Below are 23,814 nucleotides of genomic sequence, written 5' to 3'. Positions count from 1 at the left end.
AACACTCACCTGTTGCTTTCTCCAACAAAACAAGGCAACCAAAAATGTTTTAAATCGTTTATTATTTAAATAAATATTTACATAACAGCTTCGTATAAATCAAAGTTCTTTTCTTACACGACACATCCTTCTAAAAGCAACAAGAGGGGAGAAGAAAATAAGGGATGGATTACAATGATACTGGAAATCTGTGTTGTGAGGCATCTCAAACCCCTTGTGTTAATCACTGAGAAAATCTTCCTGTTTGTACTCATAGATGACCATCATTTAAACACCTGTTAGAACCTGATGGTGCACATCATTTCATTAGACATTTTGTTATAGTATTCATAAATCTACATGATAATTTGATATACATTTTAATTCGTTCTTACTAAGAAATAGGAGGATGATACTCTAGACTAACGCTATAAAAAGCCATGAAGTATGGCAGGCAAACAAAAAAATTATGTCACACATTATTCATTCAGGCACAAACAAAGCAATAGACAGCCTTTGTGAGGTTAAAAAAGATCACTCATACAGTATAGGCTACAATGCCCTGCTAAATGGTGTACAGTATATGGCTCAGCTTGGAAAACAGGCAAAGTGATCTAAGAAATTAGAGCACACGATAAAATGCCCAAGCTACAGTTCTTCTGACCCTCATCGCTCCAAACCGATGGTTGAAATGAGACTAACCAGTGAAAATGGTTAAAAATGATGGGCTTGAAATATTAAGATAAAATAGGACCGTGAAATAAAGTGAGGAGAAACATCAGTCTTAACCGCACATTACCGTAAACTTTGTGTGGTTTTTATCTGCACGTTTTTAACAGTACATAAATAAACATAGAAACCCTCTACGATGAACACATTGTTAGTTAATTCTTTAAAGATCCTGTGAGGTGTTTTTCACTTGTTAACAAAAAATATTAATCCATGCTGAGGCATCTTCATGAGTTAAAAAGAAAACAAGTCCAATGGCATCAGATTATTTCTATTGTTTTAATGCCTGAAACGTCCCAACAGGGTGTACGAAGTAATGAACAGCACACTGCAAGAACAGCCTTGTTCTTCGTTAAATCCTCACTCATCGATAAGCATTAGACATAACTGTTAAAAGCAAAAAGGATGTTTTTTTGTTTTTGTTTGAAACGTTACAACACATACACAGGACCAGATCAACAAGTGCTAGGAGGTACTTATGGTCCATAGGGGGTGCCAAACTCAACGCAAATTGATGTTCCTCACAGGAGCTTTAAGTAAAACCATTTAAAAAACGGGAAAAAATCTTTCATCAGTGCTGTCAACTGTAAGCCTTTCAGGGATTAAAAGAACAATGAAATGCTCTGTTTTCTATTGCTGTCAGTTCATGCATGTAAACTTCTAATAAGACCAATTGTTTACTTAAAAATGTATAAAGAAAATACTCTTTTTTTCCAAAATACTATTCAGGAAGGGATTAAAGGGTGAATTAATAATGTTTTCTTTTTTAAACAACACCTTGTTGTTTTCACCCTGAGATTTGAACAAATGTGTCCTCTCAAAGGAGTAATTTACAGTTTATCAAATTGTAAAACAAATACAGGTTCTCTGTGAGACACCACTTAGTGACGGGGCCTCCCATTGGTCAGCGAGTGTCTCAGTTCTATCCAAAGTTACCTTTCCTGTAGACTGTCATACTGCACCAGTTTTGGGCTTGGATGAAGGATTTCCACTCACAAAGTTATAAACCAAAAACTGAGAAGTGCCAAAATAATGTGTGGCGAAGAGTTTTCCATCAGGTGTTGGGTCGGAGAAAGCGATCTCATCTTTACTCAGGTATGAACCGTAGACAAAGTTGTTCCTGTGCAAGAAAAGAATGCATGAATTATTTAATTTGTCTTATGCATGGCATCAAGTTAGAAGACTTTAAGATGCACTGACCTGAGGCACTCCAGCATGCGTGAGGCGATTCCCTGGCGCCTCATCATGCTCACCACCCAGATGCGGCTGATGCCACAAATGGCCGGCTCTGGAGTTGTTGAGCAGCACCAAGCTCTCTGACGCTCAAACATCAGCTTCTCTCCCTCTGAACCCTCAGGTGCAGGGTCCTCGATCACTCTGTACCCCTGTGAGTAACCAAAACACAGTTTACATCAACTATTGCAATCAAGTCTTCTTTTCTTCCCCCACAATAAGTTGCACACAAAAAACATCTTGTTCTAGCTGAAACAAGATTGCAGTGTCTCACCTCCTGTATGTGCTCTGCTATAAGGCATCCACCCACTTTCTTGTCGTTGGAGATGAAGAGGAAAGTCTTGGTTTGAGAGGGACACTTGGTCTCCACCTGCTGGAAGCCGAGATCATTGTCCACCATCTCCCTGATCTCCTCCACCTGAGAATCAAACAGTTGCTGTGTAGTGAACAAACGATATACTTGTGTTTGTTTGTCAAAACCAAAAATGCATTACATGGCTCTCAGATGTTGACACAGTGATTATTCACAGCACTTTATGGCTGTTTGCTAATTTAATAACAAATGTATAAAGGCCCTGGCTATATTGGGATGCTACACAGGATACTGCTGTTTAATGATAGTGCTGCCCTGTACAGCTTTAAAACTAGCACAACTTAGGTAAATAATATTTGCACAGCCTGAAGTCAGCAATTCAAAATTCACAACCATTTACAAACCACAACCCCTTAAGAATCACGATACATTTTGGAAGGCAAACATTAATCTATATTTATCCCTCATCCTACTTTACCTTAAAAACCCAGCAATGATACGTATATACTTCAGTCTTAAAATACATTTCAATTGCCTTTCAGCTAGGATGTGCTCAGAAATAACACTTTAAATGTGAACTTCAGACAGAGGTTCCTCTAAGGCACGGCTCTGGAACCGCATGTGGCTCTTTTGCCCCTCCCAACCAGCCCCTTCGCAGCTGTGCCAGAAATTTGAAATAAATAAGTATTTTTTTTCTAATCATAAGTTGAGATAGTTCTGTATATTTTATCCATAAAACGCATAGCTCTTTCATTCACTTATGACTTTATTTTTAAAATAGGCCTATTTTATCAACTTAAATATGTGTCAGATCGTGCCTCTATGGCGCAGCACCTATTGACACTTTCCTGTCTTGGAAACAAAGGTCAGGTTTTGTCACAAATGACATCTGAAACAGGAGTTTTGTGCTCATCACGCAAGTTTTGAATATCTGATATCTGGTTTAGCAGCAAGAGGGAAGGTCGGAATGTGAAAACTTCGATCAACTTTGCCAAGTTTCATACTAAGCCGGTGGATCCATCACACCATCAGAGGACTAAAGTAATGTCAGCAGAGAATGTGAACGATGACAGCGTAAATGACTGCATGAAAAACTAAGACAAGTTCACACCTAACAGCATCAGTCGGGTGAAGAGAGAAAGGAGTCCAACAGATCAGTAGTGGGCTGTCTGAACCAAATAAACAGATAAGCTCACATTTTATTGTTATTCTCCCCTCTGCTGTGCAGTTGTTTTTATCATTCAGAGGATTGATACATTTGATGATGACTTAAATATTTCTGGCACGTATGAATGTAAGGTATGGTGTAGAAGTGTGCATTAGTGTTGTAAATGTCACGTGTGTTGATGTTTCGTTGTCCATGGTGCTGACATGTGTCACTCAGAGAGAGGGAGAAAAGCTGTAAAAAGCTGATTCTACTCCCTCATGGATATTTGGAATGATTATTGTGATTGAACCGGTTTGTCCTTCTGACTCTATTGCTGATGCAGTCTGGGACCCCACGATCATGGATGCTGCTGTTATTGGTCGGGCCAAAACGTGTCTTTGCTACTGCATATATATGTGATGTAGACAGACAGACAGCAGCATAGAGAGAGGAGATGAAGCAGAGAAGGTTTCATCTGTAGGTGAACAGCAGGCTACTACTGCATTAACTCTGACAGCTGGTGTAACGAGTGTGTGAGGATGAAAAAAGAAATAATGATAATGAGCATAAAAATAAATAATTACTGGCTGATAATTGCACTTATAGATAAAAATAAAAATATGTACACAGCTGGTTCTATTGTGATTCTAAATCCATAAATGCCTCAAAATGAAAGTTATGATTAAAATGCCAAGTAAGAATAAAATAATGACTAAGTGGAAAGTTATCAGTGAGCTCAAACATATCAATGGATGGCCATATACCTTAGCTTAATCAGTTATGTTGACAGACAAAAACTTTGGCTAATTGACTGCGTCACCTTCACCAGAAGGTTCAAATGTGTTTTGCGGCATGGCAAAGATTTTCTGGAAGGGAGTACGGGCAAAAATGGCTCTTTCAACCAAAAAGATTGCTGACCTCTGCTCAAAGCATACGTTACCTTCTTCAGAGCATATTTTGGATCATCTGGCAGGACAAGAATGATCTTGCCATCAGGAAACTCTGCCAGAATCCTCTCCTTTTTCCATCCCTGAAAAAAAAGGGTAAAAGTTTACTTATGTAAGAGAGACCCCAGAGCAAGTCTCTTATTGTCTTTAAGATGCAAATATATACATCAAGAATGTGAGAGACAAAAGACAAAAACAGGACACCCCATTTTAACAGATGCACACCACAGACAAACAAAAAGTAGGAAAATTTACTAAATGTTCTCAGCAGTTGAGTCTACATGATGTGGTAAAAGTGAGAGTGCAGAATAGTATTCGGAGAAATCAGCTGCTCAAAGTTCAAATGTAAAATTTTACATTGCATCAATCAATTATCTAAGGAGAAACCTAACAGTAGACCTCCCTCTCTCTCTCTCTTATCTCCAGTAGAGCATACAGAGACAACTCAGTGACACAAACAGCAAGTGCAGATTTTCTGCTAGTTTATCAATCTCAGATGGCAACTGTAAACAGACAATAAAAGGAAAATTTAAATATATTTATGCAGTTACCAGTAGAATTGGTATGTGCAGTTTCTTTGTGGTAAAAACTGTCATAAAGTTTTTTGACATTACATTTCCATGACAGGACCATGAAGAAGTTCCACCGCCATTACGCCTCAAGAAATTCATGTTGATTCTGTGAAAACATGGATGATTTCCCTGTCTTTGAATTCTTATTGCATTACAGCTTTGTGGGAGAGAGTCCACAGAAACAGCATGGTCCTCCTGGCTGGCACTGCCAAGCCCCTTCTTCAATCCCTGAAGCCAACAGAGTTGTGGGATCACTTCATCTGGGGCCCTATGATTTCTGTGTTAACGGAATCACGGATGGAATGGCGGAATTGGCCGATAAAAATGGAATTTACAATTTAACGCGGAAATCACGGAAATTGAATGAATTTGACTGAAAATGTTTTGTTTTTTAGAAAGAAGAACGTGTATCTGAGGAATATGTTCCTGGGGATCACTGAAACGTAGCACAACTTGTGCCTTGCTTCACAAACACTCACCCCCGCAACAAGGTTATTATTATACTTAATTAAAACTAACCAAATACCTAATTCTAAAATGCAAAAATCATTTTAGCTCACTGAAAATAAAATGAATAATAAGAAAAAAACTGACATCAAACTACAACTATATTCTGTGCTTACAAAACTACTATGAAATAAAATTAGAGACAAAATCTTAAAGTGTTAGTCTTCAATGGCAGCATACTGACATGTCCTATTAGATTTGTGTTAGATAATGATGATTTACGCTTTGAACGAGTGTCAAGATTGGATAAAGACATATCAAAGGGCTTTCTAAAATTCAAGACCAGTCTCTAATAAAAAATAAGACTTTTTACATATTTTAAGGCCTTACTCTTTTACATATGTTTTGGCTCTTTTTGTGCATTTATTTTACAGAAGATGACAGTGGATAGAGTCAGAAACAGGGATGAGAAATTAGGGAAAGACATGTGGGAAAGGAACCACAGGCCGGACATAAACCTGGGCCACCATGGGACGCAACCTAACTCCTGTTATGGCCTTAAATTTAAAAAGTCCAATTTAAGACTTTCAAAAGATGACAGATGAAAGATGTCATTGACAACAAATATTATACTAGAAGTGCAGTGGGTATTTAAAACAGTGGTTTTGAAAGTGGGCCATGGGTCCCCACCCCGGGGGGCATGATGGGGTGTGCAGCCTGGCAGGGACAAGCAGCACCAGCTGATGACTTCAGCCCTGCAGATTCATGCCACCTTAGATTCAACTATGCAGTTCCAGTCCAACACATTATTCTAATATTGGTTTCAAGTGGAAAATGAGTAGTCAGTGCTTGGCAGGAAAGCCCTGGCCACAGTTCTCCCTTTTGCAGCATCCTGAATGAGACAGGTTTTTCTGCTGTTGCCTCAATCATAAAAAATACAGATCAAAGATGGACAGTAAAAATTTACAGAGAGTGGCTACCTCACAGCTGCAGAGACTCAAGAAGATCTGTAGCACAAAACAAGCCCAAAGTAGTCACTGAAATTACTGCAGGACTGAAAGTACAAACCCTAAAAGACGCTCACTATTTTTTAATTTTCAGAGAATCATTCATCTTTGGTGAGTCTGAATGTTAAGACTGTTTAATCCAATGGTTGTTGTTTCTACAAAATTATGGGGGCTTATGTTGGGATAAATTCTAAAAAATGGGAACTTGCATGCAAAAATCGTGACTGACATATGTTTGTCGTCCATTCACACATTCTTAAAAGTTTATGTGCAGTGAGGGAGCCTGAAAATATTTTCATCTGCCAAAGGGGTCCCAGCAAAAATAGTTTGGAAAACACTGAATTAAAACATTAATGACCAGATTAAGTGACTTTGTGTGATTCATTACTTCAAAAGCAAGCACTTCGTAATACTTTAGACTGCTCTGTTTAATATATTTATTCAAAGGTGAGTAATCCTATAAGGAAATGCAATATGTACCTGATATTGAGAAAGTACATTCAAAAAATCCTTTACTACATGCCACCCTGTCTCTTATACTTGGTATGGATCAACTGAACCACACTCGATACACAATACTCAAACTCAAACTCTTAGTGCCTTTAACACGTATGCGTCAAAGTTCAATTTCTCGCTCCAGCATTAACTTAACACAACAAATATTAATCCTGAAATGAAGTACTCAGCACATCAACTGCTTGCTCAGTAAATGCATTCACGACTTCCTGGATGAGTCAATATTGTGAGACTGTAGGCGAGACAAATAAGACACGTGTCATTTAGGGAAACTTGCTCTTACCACATATTTGACGGCACTGATAAACTGGTTGTGGAAAAGTAAATGCTGAGATTCATCTTCAGGGTTGGCAGCAGAATACAGCATCCCACATACACTGCAGGCCACCGCTCCAAAATGCTTCTGCCCTGCATCCTGTGAGACAAAAAAAAAAACAACAGAACCCTTGTTAAAGCTAAATCTGAATCCCAAAAGGTTGGAAGAGGACAATAACTCACTTACAATAATGGTTTGGGTGCCATCTTTATCTGCCTCCTTTAGTTTCTTGACTTCTTTTTGCAGAGCAGCTTCAGAGAGGGGAGTCTCACCATCTGTCTGCATCACTGCTCTGCTGTAATACAAACGTACATCACATTTACTCCAGGTTTTTATTGCTTCAAGGAAAAACATGTCAAATGACTTAAGATTAAGTTCTTACACTTGACAAGTTTTTTCAGATGCCTTGTCTTTTTTTGCTTCATCCTCAGGAGAAGGATCAACATCAGCAGCTGTGAGAAAAGGTGAGATCTTTTAAAACTGGCACATTTTTGTACAAGAAGAATATTTACACCCAAGCTCTTATTTAATAAGTCAAATAATTTTGTATTTCTTGGTCATTAATTAAAAAATAAAAGTATCACAAAAACTGTCCTTACACATCACTGGATGCTTTTTATTTCAATAGCTCAAAGAATGAAGTGCTTTTAGGGCACAAAAAGGATCATAACTAACTAAAAGATATCCTGCAGCCAGAAACAGTCATGCAACAACGTTGCAGATGTTTGAAGAAATCATGCCAACTGCAAATAAATACATACCAGCGGGTTTTTCTTCACACTTCGGTGTGATAATGGACTCCTTGGAGTTTACTTCAGAGGGAATAGAGGAGGTGGGAGCTGATGGAAGTGGATCAGCTGTTTCCTGTGTAAAAAAAAAAGGAGAGCATTTTAACATCTTGATTCAGCAATGCTTTTTTACACAATCACATCATGACTTATAATTGCTTTACCTTGCATTTGCTGTCTTCCACTAGCGTTGAATTTGAGGATTTCTGAGCATCAGCCTTAGGAGCAGCGGGCTTTGTTTCAGCCGTGGTTGAACCAGCTGGCTGAGGTGCTGTTGAAGCCGACTGCTTGATCTCAGGTGTACTCCCGCTACCTGCAGGCTTTAACTGAGGGGAAGCAGAAGCAGCAGGCTTTGCCTGAGCTGCAGCTGTAACAGCTTTTGGATGAGCAGTCATCAAAACAGGGGCCTTTAATTGAGTTCGAGCTGCAGGGATGACTTTTGAAGAAGCTGGGGCAGTAGTTGTGGTCTTTGACTGGGGTGTTGTTGCAACAGCAGTCTTTGACTGTGGACTCGGGGAACTAGAAGGCTTTGGTTGACCTGAGATCTGTCGAGCAGGTGTGGTCTGAGCTTTAAGATTTGCTTGGTTGGAAAGTTGTGATGAAACTGCGGGTTTAGATTGAGCTGTGGGGTTTGACTGAATGTTTGGTCTTGTTGGCTGTGCAGGCCGTGTCTGAGGCGTGGGCTTTGCAGGAGCTACAGGTACAGGGTCATCATCTAGTACAAAATCATCAAAGGAATACTTGGGCCTGGGTTTGTATGGAATGTACTCAATGGGCTTCTGCTTTTGAGCTTTGAGTCCGTTTGGCATGGGAGGGGGAACTGCTGGAAGGGTCCTCTTGGCTGGTGGTTTAGTCACTTTTTGGGGGTGTGAAGTAGTCGGTGTTGTTTTGGAGGCTTGGGCCTTACTTAGTCTGGAAGATTTCCGTGTTTCAGTTACTGGAGTCCCAGTTTTGGAGGTTTCAATGGTGGCTGGCTCGGGTTTAGTGGGTTCAGCTGTGGCAGGTTCCTTGTTGACAGGGTCTGTTTTAGAGGATTCGGCTTTAGTGGGTTCAGCCTTAGGACTGTCAGTCTTGGCAACTTCCGCCTTTGGTGCTGCAGGTGCATTAGTTGAGGAAGGACTTGGGAGAGGTGTTTTAGATGGACTGGCAGCTGGTTGAGGAGTCACAGACAAAGGAGTCACAGAAAATGAAGACAAGGGTCCTTGCCAATCCATGTCTGAAAACATCTGATTTGCTTGGTCAGACTTGAGTTTCTTTACTCGGGCCCAGGACATTTTCTCTCTCTGCAGCTCCACCTGTCTTAATCTCTGATATCTTGTTAGCTTTTTTTTCTCATGGGCTTTCAGAGGCACAGAAACCTGTGTGATGAAAAAACGCCTCTTTGGAGTCTCTCCAGTGAGTTTAGACTCATCTGGAGCAACTGTGAAGACCTGGGATGAAGATGCCTCTTCAGTAGCAGAGATGGCAATAGTAGAGCACTCTTCAGGTGCAGCAGGTGTAGCAACATTAACAGTGACCGCTTCTGCCTTTTTCTCAGGCTGACTTTCCTCTGTGGTGGTGTCACTCTTGGCGGCGGCTGATGCCACTGCCGCCGCACTCTTGGCTGCTGCTGATGCTTGCTTTTCTTCCTCTATCCTCTTCAAAAGCATGCTGTCAGTGGCTATGTCCTCAGCAATCTCTTGACAGAGGGCTAAGAGGTTCATTTGCTGCCTGTTTGGCTGTCTTTTGGCTGCTGCAGCCTTTTGCTCAGCCAGAGCTGCCAGGCGAGCCTTGGTTCTGGCTTGGGTGTTCATCTCTTGTTTCTTGGGTTTTTCTGCCTCCACTCCCTTTTTGTCATCCTCAGACTTTGCGTCTGTACTAGTTTGCTTCAAGTTGGTAGCAGAGTTCTCGTCTTTCTTTGCCTTGTCTACATTTGCTTCAGAGGTTTTAGCAGGGACCACTGTGGGTGTTTCTTGTGGCTTTTCTACTATTGAAATGTTACTATCTTCTTCATTGTCCTCCTCTGCTACAACAATCTCTCGACCTATCTCTATTTCCTCCAAAATCTGCACTTCTTCGCAAACCATTTCATTTCCAGAGTTCCCTATTACCAGTGCATTACAGTCTTCATTAATGACTCGAGCATTTGCTGAGGTATTAACTTCCATTAAGTCAGTTGAGGATTGCTGGCCATGATCAGTATTTTGAATAACTTCCACACCTTCTTGGGGTTGATTTTCAGCCCCATATCTCATCTCCCACCCTACAGCTTCGCTTGAATTAGATGCTGTTGGATCGCTGACATTGCAAGGCATTTGGCATTGCTGAACTTTTGCCTCAGGGATGGCAATGGTTTGCAGGGAGCCATTCAAAACCTGCTGATTTTCCATTTCACTCACTAAAGCACCGTTTGGATTTAACTGCTCTGAAAGTGAGACTGACAACCCAGATTCAGCTGCTGCTTGGGTGACAATATCGAAGGAAATTTCACTCTCTGGGACAGGTTCCAAGATAACAAATTCCTCTGATGTACTGTCGGGTATTTCAACTTCAGTTGTTGCTGTAGTAGTTGTCACTGTGATGTCTGCAACTTCCTGAAGCCTAGGGTCCTCCTGTGCCTCCACAGTTACCTCTGTGGCACCCACACAGACTGGATGCCCATTCCTCTCACTCTTCTCAGCTTCAGACTGGCCATCTGGCAAGCTGATGTCGTCGCTAGAGCTGATCACTGCCACTTGTTTTACATCCACACTTGTTTCACTCTGCTTCAACTCTGCAGAGACACAACTCTCTGGCACACATAAAGTCTCTACTTCCATTTCAACCTCTTGGCTATCTGAAGTACAAATCTGTTGCTCAACAGCCCCCGGTTGTTGGTAACAAATTTCCCTGTTGTTTTCATTTGTAAAGGAACCTCCAACAATCCGATGGATCTCTGTGTTTTGTATATCCAGTAAAGACAAGCCACTATGGTTCTCTGGCACTGTGGCAATCTCTCTATCATCATTACTCTCTGGACTACTAATGGGCTCATAGACAACCTGGTTTTCATGGATCTCAACCTCTGGCTGGTTGACAGTCTTAATCTGCTCTTCTGAAGCCTGAATTACAACATCCATGTCGTCTGGCTGGTTGCAAACGAAAACTATCACTTCACTGTTTCCAGTTCCTTCTCTGAATCCTTCAATATGACTGACTTTTTCCTCAGCCTTTTCAGCAGAGGAAATAATTGTATCCTCTTCTTTGACAATGGTAACAACTTGTTTCTCTGCTTCTTCCTGAAACACAGAATTTGTCCTTTGTATTGATTCACTCATCAGATTCATATCTGCTTGGATATTCTCAGCTTTTGAATTTGGCTGCATGTTTTGATTTTTTGGAATCTCAGAATCCGACAAAGGAAGTGGTTTCGAGATGCAGTTTGATAAGGCCACACCGGGTTCCACAGCATTGACTGTCGCTTGGTTTTGCTGTTCTGCCTCATTAGAAATCTCCTTTGTTATTGTTGCAGTGTCAATATTTATGACATCTGGAACACCATCACACCCAGAAGTCACCAGATCTACTGTTTTGGGATCATAGACCTTCTGGCGTTGTATTTCCACTGGTGATGTTGGAGCAAACATCTCATTTGATGCTGTTGTTGCTTGCAAACCAATTTCTGTTGGATTTTCAGACACATCTACACATTCTGTGGTAACTCTGTTCTGGTTTTCCTTCCTCTCAGTATTGGCAACGATTAAATCCTTCTGTACTTTAGTCTCCGTTATAAGTTGACTGATTTCCTGACCTTTTTGGCTCTGTGTCTCTACTCTTGTTTGATCAGAAAAGCCCTCTGGTGTTGTTGCTTTCTGCAAGTTGATTTCTCTTTGATTCTCACTTGTAGTGATGCATTCTGTGATAACTGTGGTTTCATTTTCATTAGTCTCCAGAGTTGGTTTCATTAGGCCTTTTTGTAATTTTTCAGATGTGTTTGCTGCAGGTTTAGTGGCTTCTTTGCACTCCAGCACCTTTGTTCCTACTGTATTTGTTGCATTAAAAACCTCATCTGGTGTTGTCGCCATATGCAAATCCATTTCACTTTGATTCTCAGTTACAGTGATGCATTTTTTACTTCCTTCCTTTTCATTTCTGTTACTCTCAGGCGTCTGAATCATGGAGCTTTTTTGAACCATTTCAGGTGTGTCTGCTGCAGGTTCAGTGACTTCTTGGATCCTTCTGGCCTGTGTTTCCACAGTAGGTGCCAAGTCAGAAACACCTGATGTTGTTACTGTAGACTGCTGGTCCACTTCTATTTGAGCCTCAGCAGCACCATAAACTAAGCCTTCATCTTTAATGCTTTGATTGTTTCTAATTGGAAGTCTCTGTACTTTGTTGGGTATGCCTATGGTTCTTTCACTAGTTTGTGAACTTTCCTGGCTTTGTTCTTCTTTTGTAGAAATGTCTGATGCTATTGAAGCCTCACTTTCAGGTCCACTAGCAGGATCAACTGTTAAAATGTCAGGATTATCCAATACTTTTGAGCTATCAATCATGACTTCTTGTTGACTCTGAATTGATAGATCAGTGCAGAATTCTGTGACTTCCTGGCTTTTAACTTGAACTGCAGATGCTCTGTTACTTATGTTTGATGTTTGATTCTCCTGTCCTGTAGCAAGTTCAAATATGACTTCACTTTCGTTTTCCATTGTTTGGGAATTTAACACATTATCCTGATTTAGCATTGTAGATTCCTTGCTTTTTTGGCTTTGCATTCCCACTGCAGTGGATTCATGAAACATTTTATGCTGTGACGTGGCTGACGCCTGTAGCATTTTGACTTGATTTTTTTGTTCAGTTTTGTTTTCTTCTTCCATAGCAGTGGAATTTTCTTCAACTTCAGCAGGTATTTCTGCCGCTTTCTCAGCCACTCTGTGGTTCTCATGGTTTTGTGCTGAGTCAGACCTCTCCTCCAATGTTATTTTAGTCGGCGTGTCCATCTCTATTTGACCCTCTGAGACTGTGACACAATCAGAAAGCATCTCTCTGTGAGTCTGCTCTTCAGCAGCCTTACAATCTGGTGTCAGGGTTTCTTCACAGATTTCAGTCGTCTTGTCCCTTATTTCTTGGTTCAACTGAAGTTCAGATAAAGACTGAGGTCCATCAGAAGTCTGACATGGCAGGAACTCAACTTGTTTCTTTTCGCTTTCTTCAGATTTTCTGACTATTTTGCTAACCTCGCATGAGTGGTCATTTCTATCTGGCACTTCACAGCTTATGCCATCCTGTAGATGCTCAGATTTTGATTCTGCTTGGAAAGTAACTTGAATTTTGAAACTAAGGTCTGTTTGAGCCATTGGGTTGCCATCAGATATTGTTGTGACATTTTCCTCAGTATGTCTCTCTTCACTTCTAGCTATGCGTCTGTCTTGAGACAATGCTTCTCTATCAGCTACTTCAGTGACTTCTGGTACGCTGTGCCCCACTTCCTTACTTTTGCACATCATCTCAAACTTTAACCCCTCAGTAAAAGATTCGGAGGTCCCATTTGTGTCAGCTTTACTGTTCATATCTGGCAGAGCTGAATCTGCCTTTATGTTTGCCTGTGCTATAATTTCACAGTTTCTGTTTTCCTCCCTTGCACAAGAAGGGACTATTTCCTCTGGAAATGCTTTAATTTCAAAATCTGCACGATTTTGACTTTTCAAAGACTCTTCAATGTTTGTCTTTTCACTCTCTTTTGCATTAGATGTGATGCAAGGTGTAACTGTAACTTTGCCAACACATTCTAAGTTTTCTCTACACGATGCTGGTACTTCATTATCTACGGGCTTCTGGTTTTCTAAATTCTTAAATTCCTGACATTTACTCACATCAGCAGGGACCAAACTTTCCTTTGTCTCTGCGTGCGTAGCATGAGCTAAAATTTCTTGTCGCTCACTTCCAGTAACAGGTTGATTTTTCTCATCCTGACAAGTTTCACTTGTACTCGACAAATCAGAAATTCTACCATAATCATGGTCCATCTGAATAGCATCTGCTGGTTCAGATGGTGAACCTTGGCTTGCTTCCTGAAGGTCAGATGGCAGCTCTTCAGCTTTGCGCTTAGCTTTGACTTTGTTTGAATATTTCCGGATGCAGCGGGCCTTGTCACCTTCATCCCTCTCTCTGAAGAGGTCAGTCTTACTGCCATCACAACTAAATTCATCCTCAGACTCTGTGGAAGCTGTTCGCTTCAGGGAAGCCTTGGAGTTAACTTTCTGTGAGGGAGCTTCTCCGCAGGAGGCACTTGTGGCTTGTAGGAGCTTGGCTTTTTTAACAGGCGGATCAGAAATGGTTTTGCTGGAATCATTTGGAGGGGAACTCTGTTTGGGTGACTTAGCAGGTTTGAGTCCTCTTTCTGGTGAAGCAGATCGTTTTATCTTAGCCCTGGGAGCTGCTGTTTTTTCCTCTGTTTCTCCTGATTCAAGGGATCTGTTGTTGGTAGCTGGTGCAGTTTTGGATCGCAGAGCCTCCCCATCCTCATCCAGCCTCTTCATATTAGGCTGAGAGTCATGAGGAGCTGTTGCTCCTTTTGAGGCTGGCATTCTGTAAATATTAGACAAAAATAAAATAACTATACCATGCACAACACCCAGGATAACAGAGCAGGTCAGACGTGATTCTAAATAAATGTTTAGTATGATTAAGATGAAGTAACAAGCCTTCCTCCAGTTTATTTGGCAGAATAATGATATGGCATTAAGAAAGGATGCCTTTGCAGAAGAGGTCATAATCATCCTCTTCAACAAAATGAGCAACTGCGTACAGGACTAAACTTATATAATAATGAGGAACATTAAATTGCAGTCATATAACGTCTAATGTGGTTATTATATGAAGGCTAGCATCAGGTCATAAACAGAGAAATATCGCACTAAAAATGAGATTAGAGAATCACACAATGTACCACCCATATATACTCATTTATTCCCCACCTTGACGAGTGTTCCTAGACACTACTTGACAGCCAAGAGAGTTTAATGTCACTCGGAGTTGTTGACAAAACAGAAATGTCCAGTTAACTAGCACAGAGTGGCTAGCATGCTAGCTGGAAGTGCACAGCGGTGGGTGCTAAAGCTAGCAGCAGCTAACTCGCAACAAATGAGCGAGACGAGACTCGCCGTTCAAGTGAGCAAAAACAGCATCCAGACTGACAAAGAGAGCAGTATAAAGACGACTTCTTGCAGTACTTACGTCTGTGAGGATATGAAGGCAAGGCATGCGCCAGGGAAACTCACTTTAATGTTTTCTTTTTCAACAACAGCTGTTTTTTTCCTGTGAATAAAAATTAACTGTACTTCCGGAGGGAAACGGCGGATGTGACGTAGCGCCCCTCAAGGCACACTCAAAATCGAGATGATAGTTTGGATTTTTTCAGATATTTTACTCCTTTTAAATCAGATTTTATTTATCAGAGGCTTAAAGAAAACAATCTGGATTTAAAAAAATGAATTTGAACAATAAAATGTCTTTGTTTATTTTGCCAATTTTGTGCTTAAGGTCAGTTGAAAAGCCATACAGGCAAAATTCCGGTCTTAGAATGAACTAAATATACAGAACCTACCAAATACCCATACAAATAATACCCAATTATACATTAAATGCATGTTTTACCGTACATTAAAAAAATTTCCAGATCCCCTTCATTTTTTCAACTTTATTATGTGCAGCCTGATACTTTTTTTAAATTCTCATTAATAAACATCCATGAAACCCATCATGAAAAGGTGACAACTGTTTTTTTTTTTTTTTTAGTCTTTGCAAATGTATTACAAATAAAAAAAAAAGAAATATCCCATCAACATACAGCACTGTGCAGAAGTTTAAGGCATGGTTGGGCCCAAATTTGAGGCTGAAGTCAGGTGTGTAATGGCGAGTATGCCCACCTGAGGGCCCAGTCGAGTGGGAAGGAGGATTGACACAACCCGGGTCATGCTCTGGATGTCGTTGTACATTACCAAGGATATGAAAAGCAATCTGATGGAAACAAAACAAAAACCACAGCTTCAGGGCAGAGCTATGGGTAGATGTGGCGCTTAAACATAGCCTAGGGTACTGTTAGGGCGGGTTGCCACAACCCCCTGGTTGTCATGTGTATGTTCTAAGCACCTGAAAACTGTTGGTGGTTCCTGGGCATATGACCAGGGATGCAAAGGCCCGGACAAAAGAAATGCTGTTATGCTCAACCTTGGCTACTGAGCGATACACGTACATGTCAAATGTGCCGACACTGACTCTGGCCGCCCTCCCTCCTCTCTTCAGTCTGGGGTTGTGGGACATCAGGACCTGTGAAGAACCGTTAGCGCTCTACATGCCTAAAACTTCAGCACAGTATTGTAAATGTTCAGACCCTTTGCAAAAGACCTGAATTTTAGCTCAGGTGCCTCCCATTTCCCCCAGTATTTGCTAAGATGTTTAAAACACCTTGATTGGAGTCCACCTGTGGTCACATAAATTGACTGGATATGGTTTGGAAATGCCAACATGGTACCTCTCTTTTTAATGCCTCACAGCTAACAATGCATATCAGAGTAAAAGCCAAGCCATGGGTCAAAGTAACTGCCTGTGGAGCTCAGGGACAGGATTGTTGCAAGGCACAGATCTGGGTAAGTCTACAAAAAATAATTCAGTTTCACTCAAGGTTCCCAAGAGCACAGAGGCCTCCAGAACTCTCAAAAAGAAGAAGTTTGGCACAACCACGATTCTTCCAAGACCTGATTGTCCAGCCAAATTGAGAAAAGAGTGGTGACCAAGAACCCCATGGTCACTATGACTGAGCTCAATAGATCCTTTGTGATCTGCATATGGAAGCGGCCCAAATCTGTTTGAAAAGATCAGGTTTTAATGTGACTTGTGCAGTTCAAACTCAGATTTGAACAATGAATAAAGAAAAAAATAGTTTTTGACTAAAAAAAAATCAGGTTCAGGTCATTTTGGCCTGCAAGCTGTAAAACAGCTGTTGTCAGCGCTCCCACATCCACACATCATATAGCTGTGCAGTGTAGTACTAGATATAAAACGTGAAAAATCAAGTCAGATCAAGCTCCAAAAATTTGTGCGTTTTGATGGACTGAACATTGGGATATATTGAGACATACTCTCTGAACATTATGTGCCACATTTCATTGCCATGATTCTTGTATTTAATGTTTGATATAAATACTGACTAAATTTCTGAATATGCCCAGCACAAGCTTTAAAGACATTTTATGACAGGACTGACTTTAATGAGGTTACAGTCAAACTTATTATCAGACACTAGGGCTGAACGATTTGCAAAAATAATCTAAATGCGATTTTTTTTCCCAAATATTGTAATTGCGATTTAATATACAACTATTCCTGGGTTAATCTCATGGATTTTTTGACAAATTCAAGCAATAAATAATTCCACAATTTAGACTGTGTGTATTGAAAACAATGAAATTATTTCCAAAGCAATTAATCCACAGTAGCATGAATCTGAATATGGGGGTGCATCAAGCTTCAAGCTGTAAAGGAGGCAGCTGGGGTGGGGGAGGTGAGGCTGGCTGCCAGCTGATCATAGCTGGGGTATGACTTTCATGAAGTAACGCTAGGCTTTATCAGTTTTAGATAGAACTATTTTTGCTCGTACTGCAAATGTGATGTCATTTGCTTTGTTGAAGGGCATTATCATTTTTATGTCACTCGTTTTGATTCATAAAACACAAAAAGGAGGATTTTTGTAAACCATAATAAAAAAATAACACTTGAATGTTTGCATAATGTGCATAAATACTCTGGCGCTGCCAAAAATGGATTTATTAAACTAGTACATTGACACATTCAAGTTAAAGAAATATTTCAACCTCTGGGATTTAAAAATTGCAGCAGGCCATGATGCAATTTAATTTAATTTGTGATTAATGTCCAGCCCTATCAGACACAAACCCAAGTCTTCAGTTTTATATGTTTTTATTTTTCAGACATTGCAGACAAATCACGTTAGTGGAAAGCAGAACAAGTGCAGTGCTATACAGTTGTTAGCTGTAAATAAACAGACAGTCCAATATAAATAGTATGCATTTTTGCCTGTGTGCAGCTCACTGACTGATATATTCATTGATCATATACTGACAGCTGACAATAAAGGGACATCATCTTGAAGGAGGGGGGATAAAGGCATCAAAACTAAAACTGCAAGTGCATTTATCAGCATTACTTTTTCATTTCAAGGATTCCACTTCCTGGTCCACGTCTCTTTGCACTGCAGATGTTACAAAACTGCACTCCAGGAATCTGAGAATGAGGGAGAAGGAACCAAAGTCAACATCAGATAATCTTCCAGCCCTCTTTTCTTCAAATAGACAACTTCCTTGTGTGCGAAACAAAGAAAAGAAGCCATATGCTGTGTTAAAAAGAACTGAATGAAGAGTGACACTCACTGTTCCTGCAGATGGCAAACATTCCTTATGAAACATGTGTCGACAGTGAAACACCACCACGTTAAAGGTTTTGGCCATATCTGAAATACAGGTTTGCCACATTATCAGTCATGATGTTTTTAAATGGCACCTAATAATAAAATGCTTGGATGTGACTACAAAGAAAGTTCACCTGATGGTAATATGGTGGCATGGCAGGATTCACAGATATTCTCCTCTGTAAAGAAAAGCAACACTTTAATTTGAATATTAATCAAATTTACTTAAACAGATTCTGCTTCAGGAATACTCTCAGATATAATTCACCCACCATCGACCCTGACGCCTCTCATCTGTGTGCGATGCATCTTCTGGAGAAGAGAGAGGGAGTCGGCCACCAGGATCTTTTTACAGCCTTCTCTCAGAAGGATCTAAGAAAAAAAACAACACAAAAAAATAACAAACAGTTCATAAGCACACTGCATTAAATCCTAAAAGCCTGTCCTAAAATAAACCACATTGCTGGAGTGATGTATCCTTTTCAAATAAAAAACAGGATAAATGACCCAAGTATCATGTTAAAATGTGATTTCTGTTGCCTATTAAGATTCAGATTCTCATAGATGAAAAGACATATGGTCTTTCTCTTATCATAAATTATATATGCATATATGCTGAAAGTCAAATGTTTGAATGGTTAGCATCACTAAAGAGTCTTGCCTGCAGGTTGTAGTCCTGGAGGATCTTTACTAGTGAATCTCGGAGGTTTGGGATCTCCATGCCCTCCTTAATGCGATGGATGAGCAGGATGGGATCCACATGAGTGCCAATATTGTTAAGAAGGCCCGTGATGAATGCTTAAGAGAGAACAGCAGCAAGAATATTACATAAGCGAGAAAAAAACAGAATCAAGAATAAAAATATAAGACAAGGTTAAGAATCGATAGCAGAGCGTCTCATACGTGGTTTATCAATAGAGTAAGAAATGAGGTCCTCCCACAGCTCTGCATCATCCTGCTCTTTGGCAAACTCGATAGCTTTGTCTACATCCTCCAGCTCCTCCATGATCATCTGCAGCGCTCGCCTGCAGTTACCCATCCTGCCTGTAAACACATTTAATGTTAGTTTGATTTGACATGAAATCTGGCCAATTCAGCTGCTTTGCAAGGTTTATTTTTGAAATTTCCCACAACAGATTCACAATCAAAGATATATTTGACTTTTAAAAGACAGCAAGATTAGATTTTTTGATCAGAAAACAAACAAAAATGTATTATGCTTATATAGGACAAAATCAGCAAAGATGAAGCAGTTTGGTCTATGGGTTCTTATTAGCTGAGGTCCTTTGCTGTTTTAATGTTCTGGTGTTTTATGGCGCCTTTAATTTCTAGAAGTGCTGTATAAATTAATAAAAAGTTATTTTTGTTGTTATTACACTACAAAAATGCTGTTTAATGAAATATAAAACAAAATTATTGAATTCTTAAGATCCAGACATTTGATAGAAACATCAGGATGATATAAGCAAACGACTCCATAAATCATACATGATATAGGTGTTAGATTTTTGACGTTTTAGGGTGGAAATGTTACATAATATACCCTTGACTGAAACTTACTGAGCAGGAAGACAGTCTCTTCTACAAAGTTCCTCTGCTGACAAACCTCCAGAGCCTGGGAGGAAAAGAGCCGAGAGTGACTAAGAGTTCCTTTATTTCCGTTTTTAAAAACATAGATCCATAGCATCATAACACAAACAATATATATGTATAATACAAGACAAAGACAATAACACATTGACGGATTCATGGTAAAGCATGTGAACATTATGATGAGGATCAAATTGCTTGACCTTAGTGCCTTGAATATGATTTAAAAAGCATCACTAAATTTCCCCTGAATTTTTTTTCATTCTGGCTTTACTGTAACTGCACCAAAGGTGACCAGTATGAACCATAGTAGTTGCAGTAGTTTAACATGTACCTTTTCAAGGGGGCAGTGTGTGCTGTCTCTCAGGAAAGGCAACAGATTTGGACGGTCGTATTCGGCATAAAGGCCAATCTGTCTCTCGTGGTATTTCTGGCCTTTGTGGTGATCCCGTTTGAATAGTTTATGGAGATACTGTGAGGCAGAAAGAGTAATAAGCTCTGAATTCAATTTCAAGAGTGAATTTGATTGCATTTACAAGTATATCAACTCACCACATGCAGAAGCTCTGGCCTGTCTGCCAGCTCTTCCACCACCCTGTCAGTCTTTGTGAGAGGAGATAATCAGCATCAACAGGCAGCAGATTCACCCCAGACATTTCATTACAGACTAGAAGAAGCAAGGTACACTTACGGATATCTTGTCTTCATTGTCTAGAAGCATGTCAACAGCTTTCTGGCAATAGACAAACAGAAAACGTATTACTAAGACAGAAATAGATTAATATTTCACAGGGGAATTTTAAATTTAAATGACAAAATGAAAAAATGGCATGACTTCTGTCTATGATCAGGATTTTACCTCTTTATCAAAGTCCATGAGGAGCACGATCTTGTCTTCTATGGAGGAGAACAGGTTGTGTTTGTGGATCAGCTGGTAAACATCTTTGTGCCTCAGTCTCAGGTAGATCTCTAAAGCTCTGTCGTACCGCTGGTCATATGTGTACCTGTTATCAAAGGCAGACAAGTTGGTAAGAACTGATTTTCTCAGTTTAAAAATCCTGAAATATAACAGGCCCTTCAGAAATATGATAAGAGTTGATTCAGTTCTGCATAATACCATAACACACAGAGTTCCCCATGTATTGAAAATACTTAGATAGAGATAGGGTAGGACAGGATAGGACTGAATAGGTTTGGGTTGGGTTTGATTGGGTTGGATAGGATAGGATAGGGTTAGGTAAGGTAGGGTAAGGTAAAATAAGGTAAGACAGGATAGGATAGGTTTAGGTTAGGTTGGGGTGGGGTGGATAGGATAGGGAAAGGACAGGATTGAATAGGGCATGGTAGAATAAAAAACGATTGGATTGGGTTGGGTAGGGTAGACTAGAATAGGATAGGATGGGCTAGGCTGGGCTACGCTAGGATAGGATAGGGAAAAATAGGAAAAGGATTGGATTGGACTATGCTGGGTTGGCTTGGATAGGGTAGGGTAAGGGTAGGATTAGTCTGGGTTGGGTGTGATAGGATAGGATAGGAGAGGAGAGGATAGGATAGGATGGGATGGGATGGGATGGGATAGGATAGGATAGGATAGGATAGGAGAGGATAGGAGAGGATAGGAGAGGATAGGATAGGACAGGAAATTTGGGCCTAAATCCTGAAATATGAAAAATAACAAATAAAGACACCTAAAACAGACAAAAAGACAACTCAAATTTTCCCTGTTCACTTATGTGTTTGAATATGCAGTATACCTTAAATATTGATCAAAAAGGATTGGATTAGGGTGGACTGGATATGATAGGATATGATAGGCTGGGCTAGGCTAGGATAGGCTAGGCAAGAATAGGAAAAGGATTGGATTGGATTAGACTGGCTTGACTTGGGTAGGGTAGGGTAAGGGTAGAATTAATCTGGGTTGGGTGTGATAGGATAGGGTAGGGTAGGGTAGGGTAGGGTAGGGTAGGGTAGGGTAGGGTAGGATAGGATATGATAGGGCAGGACAGGGAATTCGGGCATAAATCCTGAAATATAAAAAAACACCAAATAAAAATACCTAACTCCATATAGATTAACACAAAACAGTAAACCTTAAATATTGATCAAAATGGATAGGTTGTGAGAAACAGAGTTTACTCACAGTTCAGCCAGTGTGGTGAGCAGCGTTCTGTTAGTGGGGTCTCTCTTTAGGTGATCAGTGACTGCCTGAACTATGGCCATGTTGTTATAAAGCTCACCGGGCCATTCCCGGATCAGTGTTGCAAAGCCCTTTAATGAAAGCAAAGGAAGCAAGACAAGCAATCAGATGACAATCAAACTAGTCAGTTAACATGATGTCACCACCACTGGGGGTTGAAGTACCTCATAGTCAGTTTTGAGAAACTCGTGCAAGATCATTTCATAGATGGCAGGTCTGAGGCGCAGATCTCCTCTGGGCAGATACTGACTGATGGCCTGAAATAAGAGAAAGAGACATAAAAAATAAAAAAATACTTAATTCATGGACAACATCATTATAGCCAACAAAGTAAAGACATTCTGAACCAGAGGCTAGTGCGTACCTTCAGCTGTCCAATGGTCTTGAATCGGTAAACTTCATTTTCCCAGAGTTCCATGTTTTTCCCAAGAACTTTTTGACACTTTCTGTATTAAGAAGCACTTAAATTATTAAGACTGACCAAGAATATTTAGCTTTATTTATATGCAGTGGACATGGACATGGCTGAAGAGTCATATGCATGAATGAATAAGGAAAGATATTCAGCATGTGAACAAAGTTGGACTTAGCATTTAAAATTTAATTCCCATCTTAGTAGTCATGGTTGGAGACCAACAATAACTCCAAAGTTAACTTGCTGGTGTTTTTATTTAGATTTATTTGGGACTTTATGCCTTTATGTAGATGGGACAGTAGATGAAGTCGGAAACTGAAAATGAAAAGAGTAGGGGAATGAAATACTGGAAAGGAACCACATGCCACCAGGCATGAACGTGGGCTGCTTGCATCTAGGATAACAGCATCATCAGAGGGCACACAAGGCTAGCAGTGCCCCAGTTCACTTACTAGTTTAAGCTTTGAAAAGACTTTGATCATATATGGTCATAATAACTTATTTCAGCGCCATTATCCTGAAAATATCCACACTTAAAATGTTATACAGCCTGCTACCACCCTCTTTTCTTAATAAAGGATCATTACAAACTTAAATCTAACCTTCAGTATCTAGGGGAAGTTAGAGAAAATAAAGATAGAAGCATAATACTTGTATTTTTAAGATCTTGTACTCTAAAGAAATTCAGATTAATGGACTCTAGACATGTAAAAGTAAACAGAAAGTTTGAAATATCTCATCAACACCAGCTGCCTGTAAAACTTTGTAAAGAATAAAAATCTAGTATATATATATATATATATATATATACTCATACATCCATACAGTTCTAGTCAGAACATGCTGAACCCACCTGGCAGCGCTGTCATAGTCTCCTTTCTCTACTAAATGGTTGATATAAGCCATGCCGATCTTCTGAACGTCATGTCTCTTGATGTTTTTAAAGCTGATCTCTGCAGCCATCAAAGCTTCCTGCCACAGTAACAGGACACATAATTAAACTTCGTAATAGGAGGCTGTAACCTTTCGAAACATTCATAAAATCTATCTGCACAGACCTCATATTTCTTCTTTTCCAGCAGCCAATCGATGTGGTCATCTTGGTCTCGCTCTTTGGCCACCACAATGTCTTTGGGGCTGATGATGTAGAAGAGTGACTCTCCCTCTGAATGCT

The 23,814-nt window shown here is 40.1% G+C and overlaps 2 protein-coding genes across 2 annotated transcripts in view; both read right to left on the bottom strand.

The window, feature by feature from the left end:
* Positions 1–90: 90 nt before the first annotated feature.
* Positions 91–15,292, bottom strand: LOC121527160. The gene is made up of 10 exons (XM_041813939.1): positions 15,189–15,292; positions 8,159–14,540; positions 7,968–8,070; positions 7,589–7,658; positions 7,393–7,501; positions 7,174–7,305; positions 4,342–4,431; positions 2,216–2,359; positions 1,909–2,093; positions 91–1,828 (listed from the first exon to the last, which is right to left on the bottom strand). Exons 2-10 carry the CDS (start codon positions 14,537–14,539, stop codon positions 1,660–1,662), a joined length of 7,383 nt encoding a protein of 2,460 aa, XP_041669873.1. The 5' UTR covers position 14,540; positions 15,189–15,292; the 3' UTR covers positions 91–1,659.
* A 2,621-nt stretch (positions 15,293–17,913) lies between these two features.
* The window catches only part of vps41 (VPS41 subunit of HOPS complex), a 29,702-nt gene continuing 23,801 nt past the window's right edge, over positions 17,914–23,814 (bottom strand). The window contains exons 13-28 of the mRNA XM_041814750.1: positions 23,699–23,814; positions 23,494–23,612; positions 22,590–22,671; positions 22,390–22,482; positions 22,169–22,296; positions 20,888–21,032; positions 20,720–20,761; positions 20,581–20,631; positions 20,363–20,500; positions 19,999–20,053; positions 19,342–19,482; positions 19,100–19,236; positions 18,711–18,810; positions 18,573–18,617; positions 18,401–18,480; positions 17,914–18,254 (exon numbers count right to left, since the gene is read on the bottom strand). Of these exons, the coding sequence (XP_041670684.1) occupies positions 18,174–18,254; positions 18,401–18,480; positions 18,573–18,617; positions 18,711–18,810; positions 19,100–19,236; positions 19,342–19,482; positions 19,999–20,053; positions 20,363–20,500; positions 20,581–20,631; positions 20,720–20,761; positions 20,888–21,032; positions 22,169–22,296; positions 22,390–22,482; positions 22,590–22,671; positions 23,494–23,612; positions 23,699–23,814 (1,553 nt within the window). The 3' untranslated portion in view covers positions 17,914–18,173. The remainder of the gene's footprint in view (positions 18,255–18,400; positions 18,481–18,572; positions 18,618–18,710; positions 18,811–19,099; positions 19,237–19,341; positions 19,483–19,998; positions 20,054–20,362; positions 20,501–20,580; positions 20,632–20,719; positions 20,762–20,887; positions 21,033–22,168; positions 22,297–22,389; positions 22,483–22,589; positions 22,672–23,493; positions 23,613–23,698) is intronic.

This window comes from Cheilinus undulatus, linkage group 19 (assembly GCF_018320785.1).
Source record: "Cheilinus undulatus linkage group 19, ASM1832078v1, whole genome shotgun sequence".
Classification (NCBI taxonomy): Eukaryota; Metazoa; Chordata; class Actinopteri; order Labriformes; family Labridae; genus Cheilinus; species Cheilinus undulatus.
This window is presented reverse-complemented; position numbering and strand designations above follow the sequence as displayed.